Here is a 19,644-nt window from a genome sequence, read left to right as displayed (position 1 = left end):
GAGTCAATGAGAATAGAAATGACCGAATATGTTCGGAATCAATCATCAAACATAAATTTGGCCCGAATAGGGTACCAATATGGCATGAATATCGCACATTCAGATTCGGCAACCGATTCCTAACATTCGCCCAACTCTAATTGTGGGCCACAATAGAGATGATACCCTGGCTGATACAGCATTTCAAATTCTTTAATGTTCAAACCAGATTTGTTCAAAAATAAAAAATGGCTGCCCTGAGATGTCAAAGCCAACAATTGTAAAGCGGAAATTCTAGGAGTCCAATTACTGCGATGAACAATGTTTTCCTTGTTCCTCCGTAGGATTGATGACTGAAGTGTCCATGCATAACCATAGACCATACAGTACTTTTATATAGTCGTTATTGCTCCAGTGCATCTGAAATAAAAATGAGGCACCTATCTAATACATCTCGATTAAACATCCACTATTTGTGTACACAGCTCCTATGCTGACCTGTGTGTCTCCATTGTTGCAGATGACAGGACACCCCTGTGTAGTCTGATTATGCAGTCTTTCTTCCTTCCTTCCATGCTCTACATAAATTAAGCATACATCCCAGCCAAATCAGTTCTCATACTTTGCACTGACGAGGGACAATAGCCCGAAACACCGTGTCTGCAAACTGAGATTCTGATTTGGCTTTTATCCTAAGTCATCTTACAAGACTCGTTAAAGGGTTGATTGTGACTTGTAGGATCGCTACTACCAATAGGTGGCGCTACAGAGTTCAAGTCTTCTTTTTCTCTGAAGAGGCAATTTGCACATCCAGTAGGTTGACAAGAAGACCGGTGAAATTTAAAAATGAAAATGTCATTTTTCACCAGGTCACAGTTTGTGTAGGGCAATATTTCGGAGTTGATTCTTTAGTATGCCTAATGCAGATGGTGAGTAAATATATGCAAAATAGTTTTCACACTTTTATGTTTGTTCATGTTTTTTAAGCTTGTTTTTCATTGAAAAATGGTTTGATATAATGTTGCAATTTCATTTCTGTAGGATACAAACTGATGCTAAAATGTAGAGACAGCGAACATCGATTTCCACAACCTAGTCCCCTGGTTACATCACTAATATGTGGCTACTGGACAGGAGCCCTAAGGCTAGTTTCACACTAGCGTTTTGAGGCGCAACACACGGTCGCAGTGCAGCTCCGCCCCCTGCCGTGCCTCCTCCGGTCAGCTCCTCCGATGGGCTCATGACACTGCATGCGACCTGCATACCTTATCTTTAGCATTGGGTACGCAGGCCGTGCGCTGGTATGCTTTTGGCGGCGCATGCACCCCTTTGACGGTGTGCCGAGCGCACCAAAATGCAACATGGTGCGTTTGGCGCACGTCGGCGCACCGTCAAAAGGGCGCATGCGCCGCCAAAAGCATACCAGCGCACGACCTGCGTACCCAATGCTAAAGATAGAGTACGCAGGTCGCATGCAGCGTCATGCGCCTGTAGGAGGAGCTGACCGGAGGGGGCATGGCAGGGGGCGGAGCTGCACTGCGGCCGTGTGCTGCGCCTCAAAACGCTAGTGTGAAAGTAGCCTAAGGACTGCTTTTTACCTGACTACATCTCTGTCTCCTCTTTTGATTAGCCTGCCTTTCACAAGGTCATCACTGTGCCCATTTGCACATGTGACGTCATACTAAGCCGGCTAATCAAAAGAAGAGTTCAGGATGATGACAAAAAGAAGACAGTTCTCATGGCTTCCGTTTAGTGGCCACAGGTCATGGACATGGCCGCTGGACCGGGTCCTACGAACCAGTTTGCCCCATCTTCACATAAAATGTATACTGTAAGTTTGGATAATATAAAGATACTAGTTTCTTCATAGTGTGGTAATAGCAGGTATGCTGGATGCAGTGATGAGATGCGAAACAGATATGACTTTAAACTTTAACTTTTATAGATAAATGCCGTTAGGGCTATTTTTATGCAGCCAACAGAATAATAGTAGTTGTCCTCGCAGGGAGCCAGTACACATAAACAAGGATTGGGAGAACACAACTAATCCGGCAAAGACCGGTCACTATATCAGCAGCAGTGATAAGTGGCGGTTGATAGGCCACAGGCGCAGTCTGCGGCCGCACTGGAGAATTCGCAGCGGGCACAGGCCCAGTCTCTACCGCGGACTGGAGCGGGGCGGTGGTAGCTGTGGGCGGCAAAGGAGGAGTCACCACCGTGGTCGGGAGTGAAGCGGCCGTGGCTGTGGGCAGCAGCGAGGAGGCCGCAGCCGCGAGCTGAAGTGAGGCGGCATCGGCCGCGGACAGCTGTGAGTAGGCCGCAGCTGAGAGCTGGAGTGAGGCAGCAGTCTTCCTTTGTCGGTAAGCTCGGCGCCGTCTCCCTGCGGTCCACCGAGAGTCTCCCTCCTGTCGCTGTCCTCTGCTCTGGTAGCTGCTCATGGCTCTCGCTCCTTGGCCCTCACCATGTCTCCACCTCCTTCCCTCTCGTTCTGCTGACTCACTCAGTCTGGCCCTCTCCACCCCTCTTCTCGACTCCTCCCCCAACTCCCCTGTCAGTCTCAGTGGTCCATCCCCTAGCTCTGCTCCCTGGAAACAGATACCCCAGGAACCTAGAAGACGGTCCCCTCCGTTCTGGCCCGGGTACTCGGCGGAGGCCTGTCCTCCTACACTAGCACGTCATATACCCTTCAGACTGAAATAACACTAAATCAAAGCCATCAGCTTCAGTTTATTTTAAGGCTGTACAAATCACAGGAGCCAAGAAACCTAGAATTTTTGGCCTCAGTTTTAACTTTCTTGGTTGTTCTCACATGGCTACTAAAAAAAATACAAAATATAATCTAAAGTTGTACACCTGAATCATTTCCACTTGACAAGAGCTCTGTTCTTTTTGTTCAATAAAAAGCAAAGCAAACTGGAATTTTGTCTGCAGTCGTCCTTAATGTTCCGATCTGTTATGGGCAGCATGGTGGCTCAGTGGTTAGCACTGCAGCCTTGCAGCGTTGGGTTCAAATCCCACCAAGGACAACATCTATGTGTGCAAACTGTAAAGCGCTGCGGAATATGTTAGCGCTATATAAAAATAAATATTATTATTATTATTATTATTATCTGCAAGGAGTTTGTATGTTCTCCCTGTGTTTGTGTGGGTTTTCTCTGGTTTCCTCCCACATTCCAACATTCCAAACACATACTGATAGGGAATTTAGATTGTGAGCTCCATTGGGGACAGTGATGATATTGTGTAGGAATCGCTGCAGAACAAGATAGCGCTATATAAGCAAAGCATAATAAAAATAGAAGGATTATCTGACTTTTTAACAGATGTTTTAAAAACAGCTGATGGTATCTGAAATAAAAATATACACTGCTTATCTTTTCTTTTCCCTGGTCATTCAGCCTTAACCCTATGGCAGTACTCCCAGTCTTTGGCTGCAGCGGTCACATGCTGGTGGCATGCAATCTTTGGAGGTGGTGGTCACCTTCTGTATTATCAGCATCATATCTCCCATTGCTAAATGTCGATGCCAGTAGTATGCAAACTTGTGCAGCTATAATTTAGAAGATGAAAACGATAACCCCTTTAGGCCTAAATTTTACAAACCCTTATTATCTTGTTTGCTCAGCAGAACAAGCCAACGAGTGAGTCTGCAGTGAGCAGCACAGGGGATCCAATGCACAATAAGCGTTCCAAAATCAAGCCGGAGGACGAGCTGCCAAGTCCTGTTGCAGGGAGCATACAGGTAACATCTCTACTTTTCTTTATAATCTTTACGTTTCAAGATAGATAACTTTTATGTCTTTCGTATTTCTGTAACTAAGCTCCAAATATCCAGTGTGTCCCCATATAGTCATAGATTAAAGCGATTTGGCGTATGCAAATATTGTCTTCCCATAGGTCCTATTTGGGTGTAGGGACATCACAGACAGGAGGTTCTAAGCTAAGGAACTTCTTCAATGAGTCGAGAACTGTTTTATTTCCCTGTGAAAAGCTTTCATTAAAAATTATCTGTATAAAAGTCAATTGCCTTGGCTGCAAATTACATTGATGGCCATTCATTCTGATCTGTGCTTGCTGCAGTGGAAATAAGTGGCTGAGTGGCTTCCACCAGTGATGTTGTTCCTTTGAACAATCCTGACAGCCATTGTAGGGGAGCCTGAGATCTGATTGAAAAATGGACTTATTTTCAGTAGGAGCCGTGTAATTCCTCCTGCAGAATTCTTCTCCCAATGCAGTGCCATTCTCTATAGTCCCCAACCATCTGAACATGGTAATGATGGCATATGTGTGGCTGCTTTTATATAGATTCAGTGCAAGTGAAGTGTAGAAACAGGGAGCGGCCCAAATCTGAGTCCCCGATTCATCAGGAGAATCAGACATTTATCACATACCCTAATGATATGATATAAATGACTGAGAACCCTTTAAAGTTTATTGTATTCTTAAAAAGCTGTTCAATATGACATTTTGGCCCTAGAAATTGTTTTGCACCTTTGCCCTAGTGGCATCTGATGGCTGCCAGAATGTCCGCATAAAGATAACAAGAGGTAGAAAGAAAAAATAAAGCTTCCACCCCCTATTAAAGGGGTTTCCTCATGATTACTCTTCAGGAGCTCACCACTCCTCTGCCTCCTGGATGCTGGGGGCAGGGTGCTCTTAAAGATTGACAGCATGGTCATGGCGCTCTTCTGAACTGAATGCTCTCCAAGGCTGCTAGCTAAGGCATGGGAGAAGCGCAAGGGAAATGAAGCTGGCAACATCCAGCGATCCGGGCACCTTCAGAGTGGCACGGGCTCCTTGCCTATGTAACCAGCCGCTTTGAGAGGGTTCATGACAGTTAGCCTTGGTTTATCGTAAAAAAATCCCTCCATACTTGAGAAGAGGTAAATTACAAAGTTGCTTGTTTTTGGCACTTTTCAATTTTAACCGTTTAAGAACTTGAGACAACACTTTTAAGGCCGGGATCACACATGCGAGAAACTCGGACGAGTCTCACATCTTAATAACCGGCACTTCCGCCAGCACTTGGGAGCGGAGCGTGCGGCTGCATGTTTTTCTATGCACAGCCACACGCTTCGCTCCCGAGTGCTGGCAGCAGTGCCCGGTATTAAGATGCGAGACTCGTCCAAGTTTCTCGCATGTGTGATCCCGGCCTAAGATTTATCATCAGTTGAAGACTATAGTGGATGTCCTGTCCCATAGGCTAATGGATCTGTGTATTGTTTTCTCCCTATTGTTACATTCATACTATCATAAATATATATTGTACCATAAAGGGTCTACATGAATGTTTCCTGTGAAAAACTACAATTTTCTGCCAGTAATACCATGTCTATGAATATAAGTAAATGCTACATCTAGATGTCTATTGGCTTGCTAAAGTGAGTATTTAGAGTAATTAGGCAGATCTCTGTCTTTCCATCTCGCCCCCCTCGTAATTTAACATTCCCATCTTTTAACTCTGTGTCTAGGATCAGCCAGATGGAATGACTCTGGTGAAAGAAGAAGGGGACAAAGATGAAAGTAAGCAAGAGCCTGAAGTAGTCTACGAGACAAACTGCCATTGGGAAGCCTGCTCCAGAGAGTTTGACACACAAGAACAGCTAGTACATGTAAGTTAATGGAATTCAGGAACTGGGGTTTGAAAGCTATGTGACCTTTCTCCACAGAGGTCGGGGTCTTTGACCCCGTGTTGAGTCAAGTTTCTTAGCCAGCAGCATTGCATGCCGGAGAGGACTTTATGAGTTTCAAAGAATAAAGGGAAGTCTTAGCTGTGGTGCTTGACCTGTTCAGTCAGCTAAAGCTGACTGCAAAATTCAATAAAGTCTTCAGCAGAGAGTGTAATGGCTCTGATCTTGTAAGCCAGCAAACATTATTTTTTTCTGTTGGAGACTTTGATATTTATTGAGTAATAGTAAGCTGAACATGAATTAATACTAACCTGAAGCCAGGACTCCTTCTATAAGCCAAAGCTTCTTTTTTTTCTTCTTCACAAATGTAATACGTTATTAGTTTTGTTAAAAGAAGACTGTGCGCTTCAGGCTGACCCTCACATCCTTTGGACCACCGCTCAGCTCAATGCCGGAGAGTCTTCTTCATCCTCCGGCACAGGAGAGGGAGACGTACCTCTAATATTCATTGGGAAATTATGCAAAGGAAGGACTGGAGGCATTTAGTGCTGAAATGCAAACATATTACATAGAACATTTAGCTTAGTGCTGCATGTGATGATGATAATAATATAATAGTAGTTATTATAATGTTTAAGTAAAGGGAATCTGACACCAGGATAGGATGTCACCAAATAATCTGTCAGCAGAATAATGTAGAGAGACGGAGACTCTAATTACAGAGATTTGTCATTTGCTGGGCTACTTGCTGTAGTTTTGATAACAATCCTAGTTCTATTAGCAAGAGATAATTAGTAGTAGATTAGTAAGCCTTCTTCCACTTAGTCCTCCATATTGATGAGCTCTGCATAACCATGCCCCCACCACTAATTGGTAGATTTCTGCCTATACACAGTGTACACAGAAGCTGCCAATCAGTGGTGGTATTATACAAAGCTCCGCATTCAGAGAACTGCTAGATCTGCAGCAGATAAAACAGTGATTTTATCAAAACTGCAGCAAGCAGCCCAGTAAGTGACACATCGCTGGACTCAGGATCTCTGCCCAAATATCATGTTGCTTTAAGATGGGGTAGCAAAATCATTGTGACAGATTTCTTTTAAAGGGGTTGTTCACATTTTTCTTTTCAAAGGGCAGAGAAAGTAATGAAATAATAAAACAAGACATACTCACCAGCTGGGACACCTAGGGATCCAGCACAGGCTGCTCCATTAGTCTTCAACAGGATATAAGGCAATGATGTCTCATTCCACGGTTACCTCACAGACAAGGCCTGTGATTGGCTCCAGTGGTCAGGTGACTGGTTTAAGGTTAAAGCACCACTCCAGCGTTTTTCTTACTGCACGGCTGGAGTGGTGCTTTAAATGTAAGTCCTCTGTCCTCGGTCATATTTGCGTCTTCCAGCGTTTTCATCTGTTTTCGCCGCCCCTCTGGTCCATTTCCAACAGAAAGTGACCTGCCTGCTGCCCTAGTTTTTCATGGAGCTGTGCGGAGGCCACTTTTCAATACAAGTCTATGAGAGCCTCGTTCTGGCTATCATAGACTTGCATTGAGATGGCGCCGCAGGACTGGAAGGGCACCAAAAAATAGTGAAGATGCCGGAGAGCGAGTGTATGACCGGGGTCAGGGGGCTTACATTTAAAGCGCCACTCCAGCGCTGCAAAAAATAATATCGCTGGAGTGGTACTTAAATATTACCTATCACAGGTCAAATGTGGGCAGCTCTTGCTCATATTTTATTCCTTCTTCTGACCTGAGTATAATGTTTTTTTGTATTTCTCTTCATATCCGCCATACAGTTTCAGAGATATGGACCTTTTTACTTAGTGGCAATTTGCATGGTCTTTATCAAGGGGTCGTAGCTTACAAGATCCTCATGGGTGTGTATTTAGACTGCTCTGCATTACTGCCCTGTGAGCCATGCATCTTGCTAAAGACCATAAATATTAGCACTAATAATAATAATAATAAATAAATAAATGAATTTGAAGCATCAAATAAAAAGACCCATATCTCCGGATCCATATAGGATGGATTAGAAAGAAAAAACAGAAGAAAATAAAACGTAGCGGCAAGAATAAAATAAGAATGAAAAACTGCCCATTTTTGACCTGGGAACAGGGCCTTTTTAAAAAGATTTCCAGTTTTCCTCGAAAACAGAATTGTCTATTTTTCCACTCCGGTCTATGGGCAGGGTGTGACATTGCAACTTGGCCTTATTAAAGTTACTATGGACAGATGTGTGGCGGTTTCTAGATACACAAAACTGAAATAAAAAATTGAGAACATTCTTTAAAAGCTTTTAATGTGGATATAATGCTTGGATATGTATCCTAATTGTATGTGTGGTTCACTTCTCCTCACCACATAATGAGATAAAGACCCACAGCAGGACCACCATCATGAATTCAGATCGGAGTGGCTGAATTTATAGTACGGTTATGTCACTTGGTGTGACCAGGGTAACCTTGTTTAATACTGCAGGTTGGGTATCGACATATTATTTTTATAGAAGTCACTTTACAAAGGGACATCTGAGAGCAGAATTGAAAAATACCTTTCAACTGTTAATATAGCGAAGCTTTCATGATACATTAATCGGCAGACAAGATGTTTTAAACCATCCTTACTCCCTGTCTTATTTACAGCGCCTATCCATCGTCACTACCACATCCAGTTAATAGCGGGATTCATGATTCTCCATGGCTGTCTATCTAGTGTGTGACAGTACCGAGGCTTCCTGCTATACAAGTCACTATCTATAATTGATATCCTTCCATGGAATGGGGCAGCAGAGTTTTACTGAGCACTTTTAAATCCTGCCTCTTGTCCTGACTTGGATGTGAAACGAGAGGCAAGAATCAGGAGCTTCTTTTTATTAAAATGGTGAAGACACAAACTGTTTAGTATAATGACCAAGGAATAGGCATTGTGCAAATACAGTATATGACAGACAATGCAAGAGGGCCCTTGTGCAGAATTGTAGTCCAAGATTTCATCATACTGCACCCCTTTATGTGTCTGGCAGAAGCTGCTAAGAGCTGCAGAAGTGGCAGTGGGCCTGTTACCTGTTGGGCACCTTAATTAATGGCATGTCCGCCTGAAACAAAGCTTGCTACCCTCCTATCTACCAATACATGCCATTACTCAGTAATCTCTTCAGAGACAATGAGGCCTTAAAGTGAACAGGATCGTGCTAAGTAAACTACAGACACTGTCAGGTTGGCACCGTTATACTCATTAAAATGATACCTGGGGTGATGAAATCCATCTTGTGGTTGTTGTTTAATCTTTATTTGCAGTTTTCAGTTAATGATATGCCTGTACTCCATGGCGGCCTGTGGTGGTGGGGGGGTCTCCTTGTGGTGCTTTGCTTACATATTAAACCTTATTAGCTTATGACAGGTCACTGATCCATCCGTGACTGCAAACTGCAAATAAGGATTAAATATCAACCCCAAGACGGATTTCATCAACCAAGGTATCATTGTAATCAGTATAACAGCGCCAACCAGACACTGCCGGTAGTTTACTGAGCACGATCCTGATGACAGGTTCCCTTTAAGCAGTAGTGCCAGCTATTTAGGATTGCTACTTCCAATAGATGGCACTAGAGTTCTAGTCCTCTTCCTCTCTGAAGAGAAAATTTGCTTATTTAATTTCCCAGAGAAGCATGCATGGTGTATAAGTCTCTTCACTCTGACATGCTAGGCCTGGTAAGTCACTCTCCACAAGGAGAAATGTTACCCCTTATTTCACAAAAATCCGAACACTAATTAATTAATTAATTTTATTATATGGACGGAATTAATTTCATGATACAAAAAATATATTGATGAGAATAATCCTGACTGGTTACTTTATGAAATCCTTCACTTAGTGGACAGACAAGTGAATGACTAAGCAAGCAGTATAAGCCCCTAATCAGAAAGGCAATGCTGTGTGTAGTCTTACTAGAAGACTCTCCAGATATTTATTACCATTCCTGTGGCACTCAATTTATGGAGTGTTGGCCATACTTTGACTTCTCCCTGGCTTTGAAACAAGGTCAAAAGACAGTTGGGCTCCATTAATCTTCCTCTTGTTTTCAGGACAAGTTTAGTGTGTTGTGTTAATTCAGTGTCCTAGTTACATACAATTGTTATTTCGCTGTTTTTTTCACTGGCGGACCTGTGTGTAATTATTAAAAGTCATCTGTAAAAGTTTATGCTCTTAGCAGTTGCCCCACGATAGCCCCAATATTCCTTTTATTTTTTTTTTTTTTACTAGGAAGGAAGCAGAATGTTTCCACTGCTCAATCTTCTTATTTAAGAGATTTCTCTGTTTCAAAAGCAAAACCCTCTAATGTGAGCACAATATCAGTTACAGAGCTGGGGTGCAGGAGGCCATTACCTCTGTTTGCCTCCTAATTCATATTGAAGTTTAAAGACTGAGGGTTTTTTTATGTGGGATTCTATACAGATATAAAAAAGAAAATGTGAAAAAGAAAATGTGGAAAGCTTGAACAGGCTCCATATGTACAGAGGTCTCCTTTCTTAGAAGCACTGCTTTTAAGTGAGATTGGGGGTGATTCATTGAGGTGCTTACACCAGAAAACCACTTGCACAAAAATATTGTGACTTTTGGTGTTCCCACACCAGTCCTGGCCAACTATGTCAACATGGGCATAACAAGAACGGGACATGATCATGCCCACCCATCAAATTCATCATCAGTTTATATTGTCAGTTTGGGCTAATGGACCCCCTTTTACAATTATTTAACTAGTCATTATTAGGGAATAGTCAAACAGCCGTGTAACTTGGATGAGGGAGTATCCCAATGTAATGCTTGGACATGCAATAGGACTTCCAAGTTTGAGCATGACAGCAAGTATCTCTGTCCAGCTATCATACTTAGGCTGGGAGAGCTGCCGGCCAGTCTGAGCATTGTGTTATGTTCCTCGTCCCAAGTTTTCATGTGTATGGGAACCTATGTAAATCCTTTCCTTAGGCTGAACTCTATATCTCTGTGGAGGGGAGGTGGCCCTGCTGTGATTAAAAACGCCTGCGGCTATGAGGTGGAGTGCTCAGTCAGAAGGGTTGACTCTTCCCTTAAGTCTGGGGTCACACTTGCGAGAAACTCGCACCAGTCTCACGTCTCAATACCCGGCACTGCCGCCAGCACTCTGCATCGGAGTGTGCAGCTGCTTGTATTTCTATGCAGCTGAGCGCTCTGCCCCGAGTGCTGGCGGCAGTGCCAGGTATTGAGATGCGAGACTCGTGCGAGTTTCTGGCAAGTGTGACCCCGGCCTAAGGTAGATTACGTGGTTTGGGTGCCTCCAGAGAACTTTTCTTCCTTGCAGAATTATTAGAATGCTCTCTCAGTAAGTAGAAGCCGCGCAGCCAAAAAACGCTCCATAAAACTGTAAAAACCTATGGTAAAACATGGGTGCCAACAAGACAATGCCATTTGCCACGTATAAAGGCACACTTACCAATTCTCCTGTAAGGAAGAAAAGTAGAGCCCTGTAGACTACCTGTGTATTTCTAACTATTTGCACCCAGTGCAGCTATTTGTACACAGGTCCGCACAATATAGGGTCAGGGTCTGCATTTTCCGTCATATAGTCAGCTGTGGTGTAGGTACGGATCGAGCGTATCACCAGGCCTAAACGTTGCAGTTCTTAAAGAAAGATAAGTATTCAAGCTGAAAATGAAACAAAGCTCCGACTGTATTCCTCCTTGTGTTTAGCAGAGATAAACTTCACTGGAGTCTCAGTGCTGCTCCTGGCAGAAGCTTTAATTGGTAAAATGCAGATTTTTTTTTGATCAGGAGAGGATTACTCTTCTTATCAGTATAAAGCATCTTATTTGAAGATGAAAAGGCTTCGCTGAATCACAGATGCCAACATTGTTGCAAGGCGCTGTGGCGACTGACATCTCAAATGAAACTGTGATTTATTAGTCTGTATTGGCCAGCCTAGCCTAAGTAATCTAGTAAAGGTCCTGCTGATTTGCAAATTTTTCTAAGCGAAATGCTTTTTATATACAATTCCCTGGTAATATTTCCTAAACCGACAGCATTTAGAATAAATAATACGCGGAGAATTGAAAAGTGTACCGAGAATTGCTAAGCAGATATTTAGGATGTGAGCGCCAGTCAGTGCTTCGTCAAATCTATCTTGGTGGTTCTTTTTCGGTGTTGTCTGATAAGCTGGCGAGGGAAAGATTAATAACAGTGCCTTGTTGCTATCAGTAGCGTCTTGTCGATTCCCTGTAAGAGGCCTGTCTGCTCAGCATGGAAATTATTGATTAACTAAGAAGTGTCATTAGGTTGTGAGTAGATCCATAATCACAAAAAGCAGCGGCCAGTAAGATGCGGTGCCATGAATCAAACCTGCTGCCCAAGTCGTTTATATTGCTGTGACATCCGCACCTATTAGGGACATCCATTTCGTATATACGTGCCAGCCGAGGAAGAACAACACTCAACCAAGAGCTGCAATATGACAGAGACAAAGCCACATCCGGGGAGAAGGACAGAGGGTGGCAGTAATTTGTTTGGAGGATTGCCCACTAAGAAAGGACTATATTGATCACAGAGGAAACCAGATAGCTCTGACTCTTGCAGTCTTTTTTTTTTAATTGGTCTCACTTCACTTGTGATGGGGAGGAGAACACATATCATCTTTTGTAAGGAAATCATGTTGCGGTATTTGTGAGCATGCTCAGGTCAGGAATCCAGCTGAGCAGTTCATCTCTGCATGTAAATTGGAATGCAGGATTTATAAATAACTAAAAAATGTTGCTAAGAAAACGTGGTATTATGCTTCTACTTAGCGGGTACGCCGTGAAACAGGACCCCGACTGGGAAGTTTAGCAATAGAAGCCATGACATGTCTCATAACTTCAGCAGAAAGCCCCATCTACAAATTGTCTCCACTGCCGAAATCCACCATAAATCTCAGCTTTTACATGTAGCCAGTGGAGATGAAAGCCTTGTTGATAACCCAAAATTCAGCTTTTGTTGTGTGAGAGGACAATGTCTTACTTCCTCACAATATTACTAAAATAGGGTACGACTCTGATGATGAGATGTTCACTGTACAGTAGGGGTGCACAAACTTTCTGGTCCAAAGGTTACATTGTCCTATTGAACTATATTCCAGATGTTTATGGAATATCAAAAGTATATGCCATAATGTCTAAGAGATTCAGTCTTCACTACTAGGGCTCCTACATATCTGGGGAATGAGGGTGCTCTTCTCCCCCGTCAGTACTCTGGAGAGGAGGACACCCTGCACACATGGAATGAAGACTATGTGTGTTGTAGGAGCTGGCTGCATTTCACAGTTCTCCTAAAGTGTTTGTTTGATCTTCTGAATTCTAAGGCTGTGTTCACACGTTCAGGATTTTTCGCGTTTTTGTTGCGTTTTTCCGTGACAAAAACGCTTAAAAACCGCATACATTAAGCATCCTATTATTAGAATGAAATCCACAATTTTTGTGCCCATTGCGGAAAAAAACGCAGCATGTTCATTAATTTTGCAGAAAATTTGCGGATTTCATTGTATTAGGGTGCTCCGGAAAAAAAAAGACCCGCGAATAAAAAATTGCAGATTTCCTGGGAAGGAGTCCGGTTTTTCTCATGAAATTTCTGCATACGTGGGCACATAGCCTCACAGTTTGTGATGTCAGGATTCTCCTGATGTATGGGGGACCCAGATATGATTACACAATGCTCTCTTCATACTTGACCATTAATTCTCCTGAGCAATCTGCTACTCTTGTTTCCTCAGACATGGATACAATTGTATACAGAAGGTCGAGGGTCGCACAATAATTCGGCTGCATGTCACCCCTTGGCCGCATGATGTGCACCCCTGCTTTACAGCATGCAGTAAATTGTTAGAGCCCTTTATGAGTCACGAATACTTGTACAAATTGGTGTCTTAACTACTCGACCATGAAGTCTTCCCCCCACTGGTAAGAAATAGCAGAAACTCTCTTAAAATATAGATACCAGTAATCAGGCAGTTGGAGCCAGCTCAGTGCAGCTGCTAATGACAATGCCGAGAAGGGCAAAAATGTTATTTTTAATTAACCCCTTCAAACTTCTTGTACATGTTGACAATGTCCTGATGGGATCAAGGAGCTGCAGATGCAGATTTCTGAGCTATCACCACTGGGCCTGTATAATCATCGTTCTTAGGGTACCGTTTCACTTAGCGACGCACCAGCGATCCTGACAACGATACGATCTGGTCCTCTTTCACACTTCCGTTTTTGACCATCAGTCAAAATCCGCCAGGTTTTGAAAAAAACGGATCCACCATTTTTTTTTGCGGATCCGTTTTTTTCCCCATTGAGTTGCACTACTGGCGGATCTTAACGGATGGCCATCCGTTGGATCCGTTTTTGTGAGGATCTGCCAAATTTTTTTCATCCGCCGGCATGCCTGGACGGACCCTCCAACGTTTTTTTTGTTGTTGGATCCGCATTTTCCATTGCGCATGCCCGGAGAAAGGAAGTCAGGGAGAAAATTAACCCTGAAATCCTTTCTGGCAACGAAAAAAATGCTCTCTCTCTCGTCAAAATAAGGATCCTCTGCCTTCCGTTCACATCAGTTAGGAACGGATCCGCTTTTCCGCCTTTTTGGCGGATTTTAACTGAAGCAAAAAACTGAAGTGTGAGAGAGGCCTAAGGATCGCTGTTGCGTCGCTAAATGGTCGCTGGTAAGCTGCCAAACAGGCAGATCTCTTCAGCGACACAGCAACCATCCAGCGATCCTCGGCGGTCATTGGTACCTTGTGACACAGCAGCTTTTCTGAACGATTCCAGCCTACGTCCCTGAGTTCTGCAACGCCAACGAGGTCGCTCATCAGGTCAAACACAACGATGCGCGCTGTCCAGCGGGATGCCGACTATGAAAAAATGGCCCAGGACATTCCAGCACGATCAGCGATATCCAGCGGGGAGGCCGGTCGCCGCTGCGTTTCACATGTAGCGAGATCGCTGGCGAGGTCGCTGTTGCGTCACAAAATCGGTGACGCATCAGCGATCTCGCTATGTGAGACGGGGTCTTTAGCTTGTGTTGTGTACTAAAGCTCTTTAGAAGGGTATTCTGAGATACTGAATGTTCTTAAGGCCCCGTCACACATAGTGTGATCGCTAGCGATCTCGCTGTGTGTGGCACACATCAGTGACCGCCCCCCCCCCCCCCGCCGTGTATCGCTGATCGTGCAGGAACGTCCTGGGCCATTTTTTGATTGTTGGTCTCCCGCTGGATTTTGTGAGGAACCAGCGATCCTGACCAGGTCGTATCGTTGTCGGGATCGCTGGTGCATCGTTTGGTGTGACAGGACCCTTGGACACAGGACTTGGACACAAACCTATTTCACAATGTAATAGCCTGGATTACAATGGCCACAATAGTGTTGGAAGTGTGTTGCAAAATGTACTTGTGAAAGTGTGATTTCTTTTTTTAAATGGAAGTTTTTTTATCTGATCAGCAGTTCTCATTAAAGGGCTGTGATGAGCAGTCAGATCTTTTTACTTTTACAATTGGCAAATACTATATTGTTGACTGAATAAAAGGAAATGTAACTTCCAGAAAGCTTTCAGCAGTTAATCCTACAGATGGATACTGGTCATCAGGCTGTTTGGATGTTTGGCAGCAGATGACACAGGCTACATGGAAAACTGTAGTTACACATGCTTCAAATGTCAGAGGGGGATACAATAGTGTGAGCAAAAAGTAAGAAGGGAGTTCAAACAAAGGTCCATCCAAAAGGAAACAATACGTCTTAAATGGAATGTGTCATCTAAAATGGCCTAAATCAGATTTTTACGTTTACTGCATTTTTAAAAAAAATTGTTTTGATATAGTTTTTTTTTTCTGCACATTAGAACTTTTGTAATATTCAGTCTTATACTAAATCCTGATTTGTACAGATGGTTTTCACCAGTCTCATTATCAGCCCATACATAACTCCTCTATATGTCTATATACAATAATTTAAAATATATACACCATTTACAATAGATGATCTCACAGCTCACCTCCTCCCCCTCTCTTCATAATGACCTTTGTCCAGATTAGAGCATGCTCAGATAAATCTTCTACACAAACAAGGGTCCAAGTCAGTCTAATTCTGCTAATGTCCATGTAGCTGCTCAGACTAATATTAGGCCTAGTATTTATTTAGTACAGATAAACCTGATTCAAACAATGTCATTTTTTGATGAACATCTCCTTTAGGAGAGTTTTTATTTACTTGTCAAAGAAATCTTAAATGAAAGTACAAAGTCATATTCATACCCACAGCAATATTACTAAGCCAAGATGTTCAACTCATCATATGTACTGTATGTTCCCATGGCATTACCCTTATGGCTGCAGCACAGTGGTGCAACATTAGTGTACTAGGTGCAAATCTAGAGATTTCCTCTGGGTGCTAGTCTAGAATGTGAGCTAAGGAAAGTAGATCATGAAGATAGTCCAGTGTGACCTCTGAAATACAATGCTTCTGTATATGGGTAATTAAATGGTATCCTTTTCAATTACCATACTATAATGATGAATTTCCAATGTCATTTGGATAAAGGTTCATTTCAATAAAAAGTCCCTGAAAACAATAAATGCGATAATTTTATACTTTTTTTTCACTTTAAGAGTAGGGTCACACAACAGTTTTCTCCACATTGAGAAAAATGGTCCGATTATTCTGATCAGACTTTGATCAATTTGACCAGAGTGACATCAGTTTTTCTTGGACGTGGAGAGAAAAAAAAAAAGTTTTTCCATTTTCACCATTCTGGTAGTTTGTTGAAAATCGGGCCATACTTGGATGTCATCCGATTGCAGTCTGAAGTTTTTCACGGACCCAAAGACTTGCGTTGCCGATTTTGATCCCACTCTCAGCTCAAAATTGGACATGTGTCCGATTTTGTTCTTGGTCCAAGGATAAAAATTAGACAGCCTCATAGAATATCATTAGTAGGAATGCTATTCGTGAAAACCAGTCGGAAAATCCGTCGTGTGCATGAGCACTAAGACAAATACATTTTCTCCACTCCCACATTCTTTCCATTCAACACATTTCCATCAACATATCTATTTCTTTCTTCTGTTCCTCTCCTGTTGTCATGTTGTCCCCATGCGTGCCTAAAAACCGTTATGATTTCATCCGCATCCCAGACTCATTATCCATGGTTTATCACTTACAAAGCATATCAAGAAATTATTACTTTGTGACTTAAGATGTTTCCAAGATTTTAATCCACTCACTCGTCACATCTCAGCTAGATGTAGCTGCCTCCGCCAAACTGGCATCATATTAAGCTGTCTGTCCCGTCTCCAATCCACTAAAAATGGGATTGCAAGACATGCCCAATTCACTCAGCATACTTCATAGTGCTCTCTAGAGTAAAGGCTTCTCCTGTGTTTTATTTCCAGCACAAGGAACCATTTACAAATAGAATATATCTTTATGGCGACTTTATGCAGTTAGGATTTCGGATAATTTAACTGTATGAATTGTTTTAAAAGTAGATATTTTTACCATATTAAAATCTTTTACTTTTGAATGTCTTTTAATAGATAATAAAATACAGTAGGGGTGGCAAACTTCGTTAACACATCTTCCATAATCTTTCTGTGAAATTCTTGTGTTAGCAAATTTTCAATAATTTTTCTGCGATTTTTTTTTTTTTCTAGTACTAAAGCATCATTAGATCCTGTAGAATTGTTCCATGTGGAACACAATTTGGCAGGCTGAAATGGTTTCCCATAAGAATACGAGACAACTGTAGAGCCCCGGCTATGATGAGCAAATACCTATAGGAGACTATAACTTTAGTGGGCTGTTGTGAGTGTGATTTGGACATTAAAGGGATTTTCTTGTAATCATAAATTCATAAAATTGCAAAGTACGTGTAAAAGCAAGTAACCTAGCAATTTACCTCTTAATAAAAATTTCTCCAGTGTCAAGATTTTTAATTCTAATTTTTATCTTTATTATGTACTGCTTGTGTCCTAGGTTACTATCTTTGCAGCTTATCAAAGGTAAAGCATCTCCTAGACAATGAATGCGCATTTTCAAGCACGTTACTCTAGAGCTTGCAAGCGCTACTCTGACGGTACCTTGATCCAGACAGTTTCAAAGCCTTTGTGCTTCTCCAATACTGCAGAGGCAACGTTACCTCTGCTTGCAGCATAGGAGAGTGCAACATTTTGGGCCAACAGCCCAGTAATTCTTGACTTAGGGCTCATACTCACTTGTGAGAAATACGGAAGAGTGCAATCCGATAAAAAATCGGATTGCACTCTGACCAGTGTTATTCAATGGGTGACATCTCATTTGCGATTTTTTTACTCACCCGAAATCGGACTGGGAAAAAAATCGCAGTATGCTGCGTATTGATGTGTATCTCGGATGAGATTCGCCAATGCAAGTCAATGGGTGCGAGAAAAAAAAAATCAAACAGCACTCGCACCATGCGAGTGCTGTCCGATTTTTACGCACCGGTGTCCAGTGTCGGGTGCTCAGACAATCTTCATGGAGTCGCTTTCTAACCGATTGTGCAGACACATGCTCATTTGTGGCCTGCTGGAGGTCATTTTGCAGTGATCTGGCAGTGCTCCTCCTGTTCCTCCTTGCACAAAGGCTGAGGTAGCAGTCCTGCTGCTGGTCTGTTGCGCTCCTATGGCCCCCCACGTCTCCTGGTGTACTGGCCTGTCTCCTGGTAACGCCTCCAGCCTCTGGACACTACGCTGACAGACACAGCAAACCGTCTTGCCACAGCTCGCATTGATGTGCCATCCTGGATGAGCTGCACTACCTGAGCCACTTGTGTGGGTTGTAGAACCATAAAGTAGGCAGATTCAAAGTGAACTATAGAAAATCTTCTCAAACTTAATCCTCATTCAGACGTCTGTTTTTCTCATCTCCTAGAAAAACAGGATGAATATTTTGATCAGAAGGTGGTCCGAGTATCATCTTTTTTTATTGCATGTGAAAAAAAAATTCTCCACCTTGTCCTTTCAGACATTCCGTGAAAATCAGACCGTACTTGAATGTCATCCGAGTGCGGTCCGATTTTTTTAACTGACCCATTGACTTGCATTGCTGATTTTGATCCAACCCTCTCATCAAAATTGGACATGTCCCCGAGATTTTTTGCATTCTGCTCGGTTTGTGAAAATCACTGACATGTGAATGGCTCCATAGAGTATTACAGGTACGAGTGCTATCTGTGAAAGCCATCATACAAGAATATCGGATGTCTGAATGAAGCCTTAGAGTTAGTTAGAACATGTGCTCACGTCAAGTTTTTCTGTGTTTTTGTTGTACACAGTTATGCCACAAAAGCTAAAGGATTTTTATTACCAGCTAAGAGAATGAGAATTCTGAAACCTCATGCATATTATGCTCATGTTTTCCTTGTGGATTTGAAGCAGTTTCATATCTGCAGAATGTCAATTATTTCAGCTTTTGTTGCAGTGGGGAAAAATCGCAAATAAAATCCTCAAAAAAACTCAGCAAAACAGGTTTATTTTACACTGTCTTTTTCTGCCAAGAGAATCGTTTGTGGTGCAAAAAACGTCTGCAGCTACTATTTATCGTGTGCACATAACCTTACTGCTGTAACCAAAACTGTGGCGCATTTCACTGGTTGGTGCTTGATTTCCATTTCCGTGAATTCTCTTCTTGTACCAACATTTCTTGCTACCCCTGTAGTATATCAGCCCCTGTCTTCTTTTTCCCTTACTGATGACTGACACCTCATCGCCTCCACACCATGTGCTCCCACAGTAAATATCTGCTATACCCATGTACACACTTGCCTGCTTATTTAGGCTCCACGTGCTACAACAAACAGCCCGTATACTGGCCCCGGCATTGTATATGGGATGACTTTCTTTTAGCCAGCATTGATCCGCGAATATGGAAAGATCTTTAGATACTGAGTTTCTGGTAAGACAGATTCACTTATAATACTAATCACCCAGAAGTAATGATTCGGGGCGTATCGGCATTTTAAGCTTTTTT

The 19,644-nt window shown here is 42.6% G+C and overlaps 1 protein-coding gene across 5 annotated transcripts in view; it reads left to right on the top strand.

Moving 5' to 3' along the window:
- The window catches only part of GLI3 (GLI family zinc finger 3), a 318,573-nt gene that overhangs the window by 262,620 nt on the left and 36,309 nt on the right, over nucleotides 1-19,644 (top strand). For 3 of the 5 annotated variants that reach the window (XM_073550017.1, XM_073550018.1, XM_073550021.1), the window contains 2 exons: nucleotides 3,605-3,721; nucleotides 5,451-5,591. In XM_073550017.1, the coding sequence (XP_073406118.1) occupies nucleotides 3,605-3,721; nucleotides 5,451-5,591 (258 nt within the window). The remainder of the gene's footprint in view (nucleotides 1-3,604; nucleotides 3,722-5,450; nucleotides 5,592-19,644) is intronic. The other 2 variants (XM_073550020.1, XM_073550019.1) reach the window with 1 other exon arrangement.

The sequence above is a fragment of the Dendrobates tinctorius genome, unplaced genomic scaffold, assembly GCF_039654945.1.
Source record: "Dendrobates tinctorius isolate UK_male_01 unplaced genomic scaffold, ASM3965494v1 ptg000162l, whole genome shotgun sequence".
In the NCBI taxonomy this organism is placed as follows: domain Eukaryota; kingdom Metazoa; phylum Chordata; class Amphibia; order Anura; family Dendrobatidae; genus Dendrobates; species Dendrobates tinctorius.
Note: the sequence above shows the minus strand (reverse complement) of the source record. Positions and strands in the feature narration are given on the sequence as shown.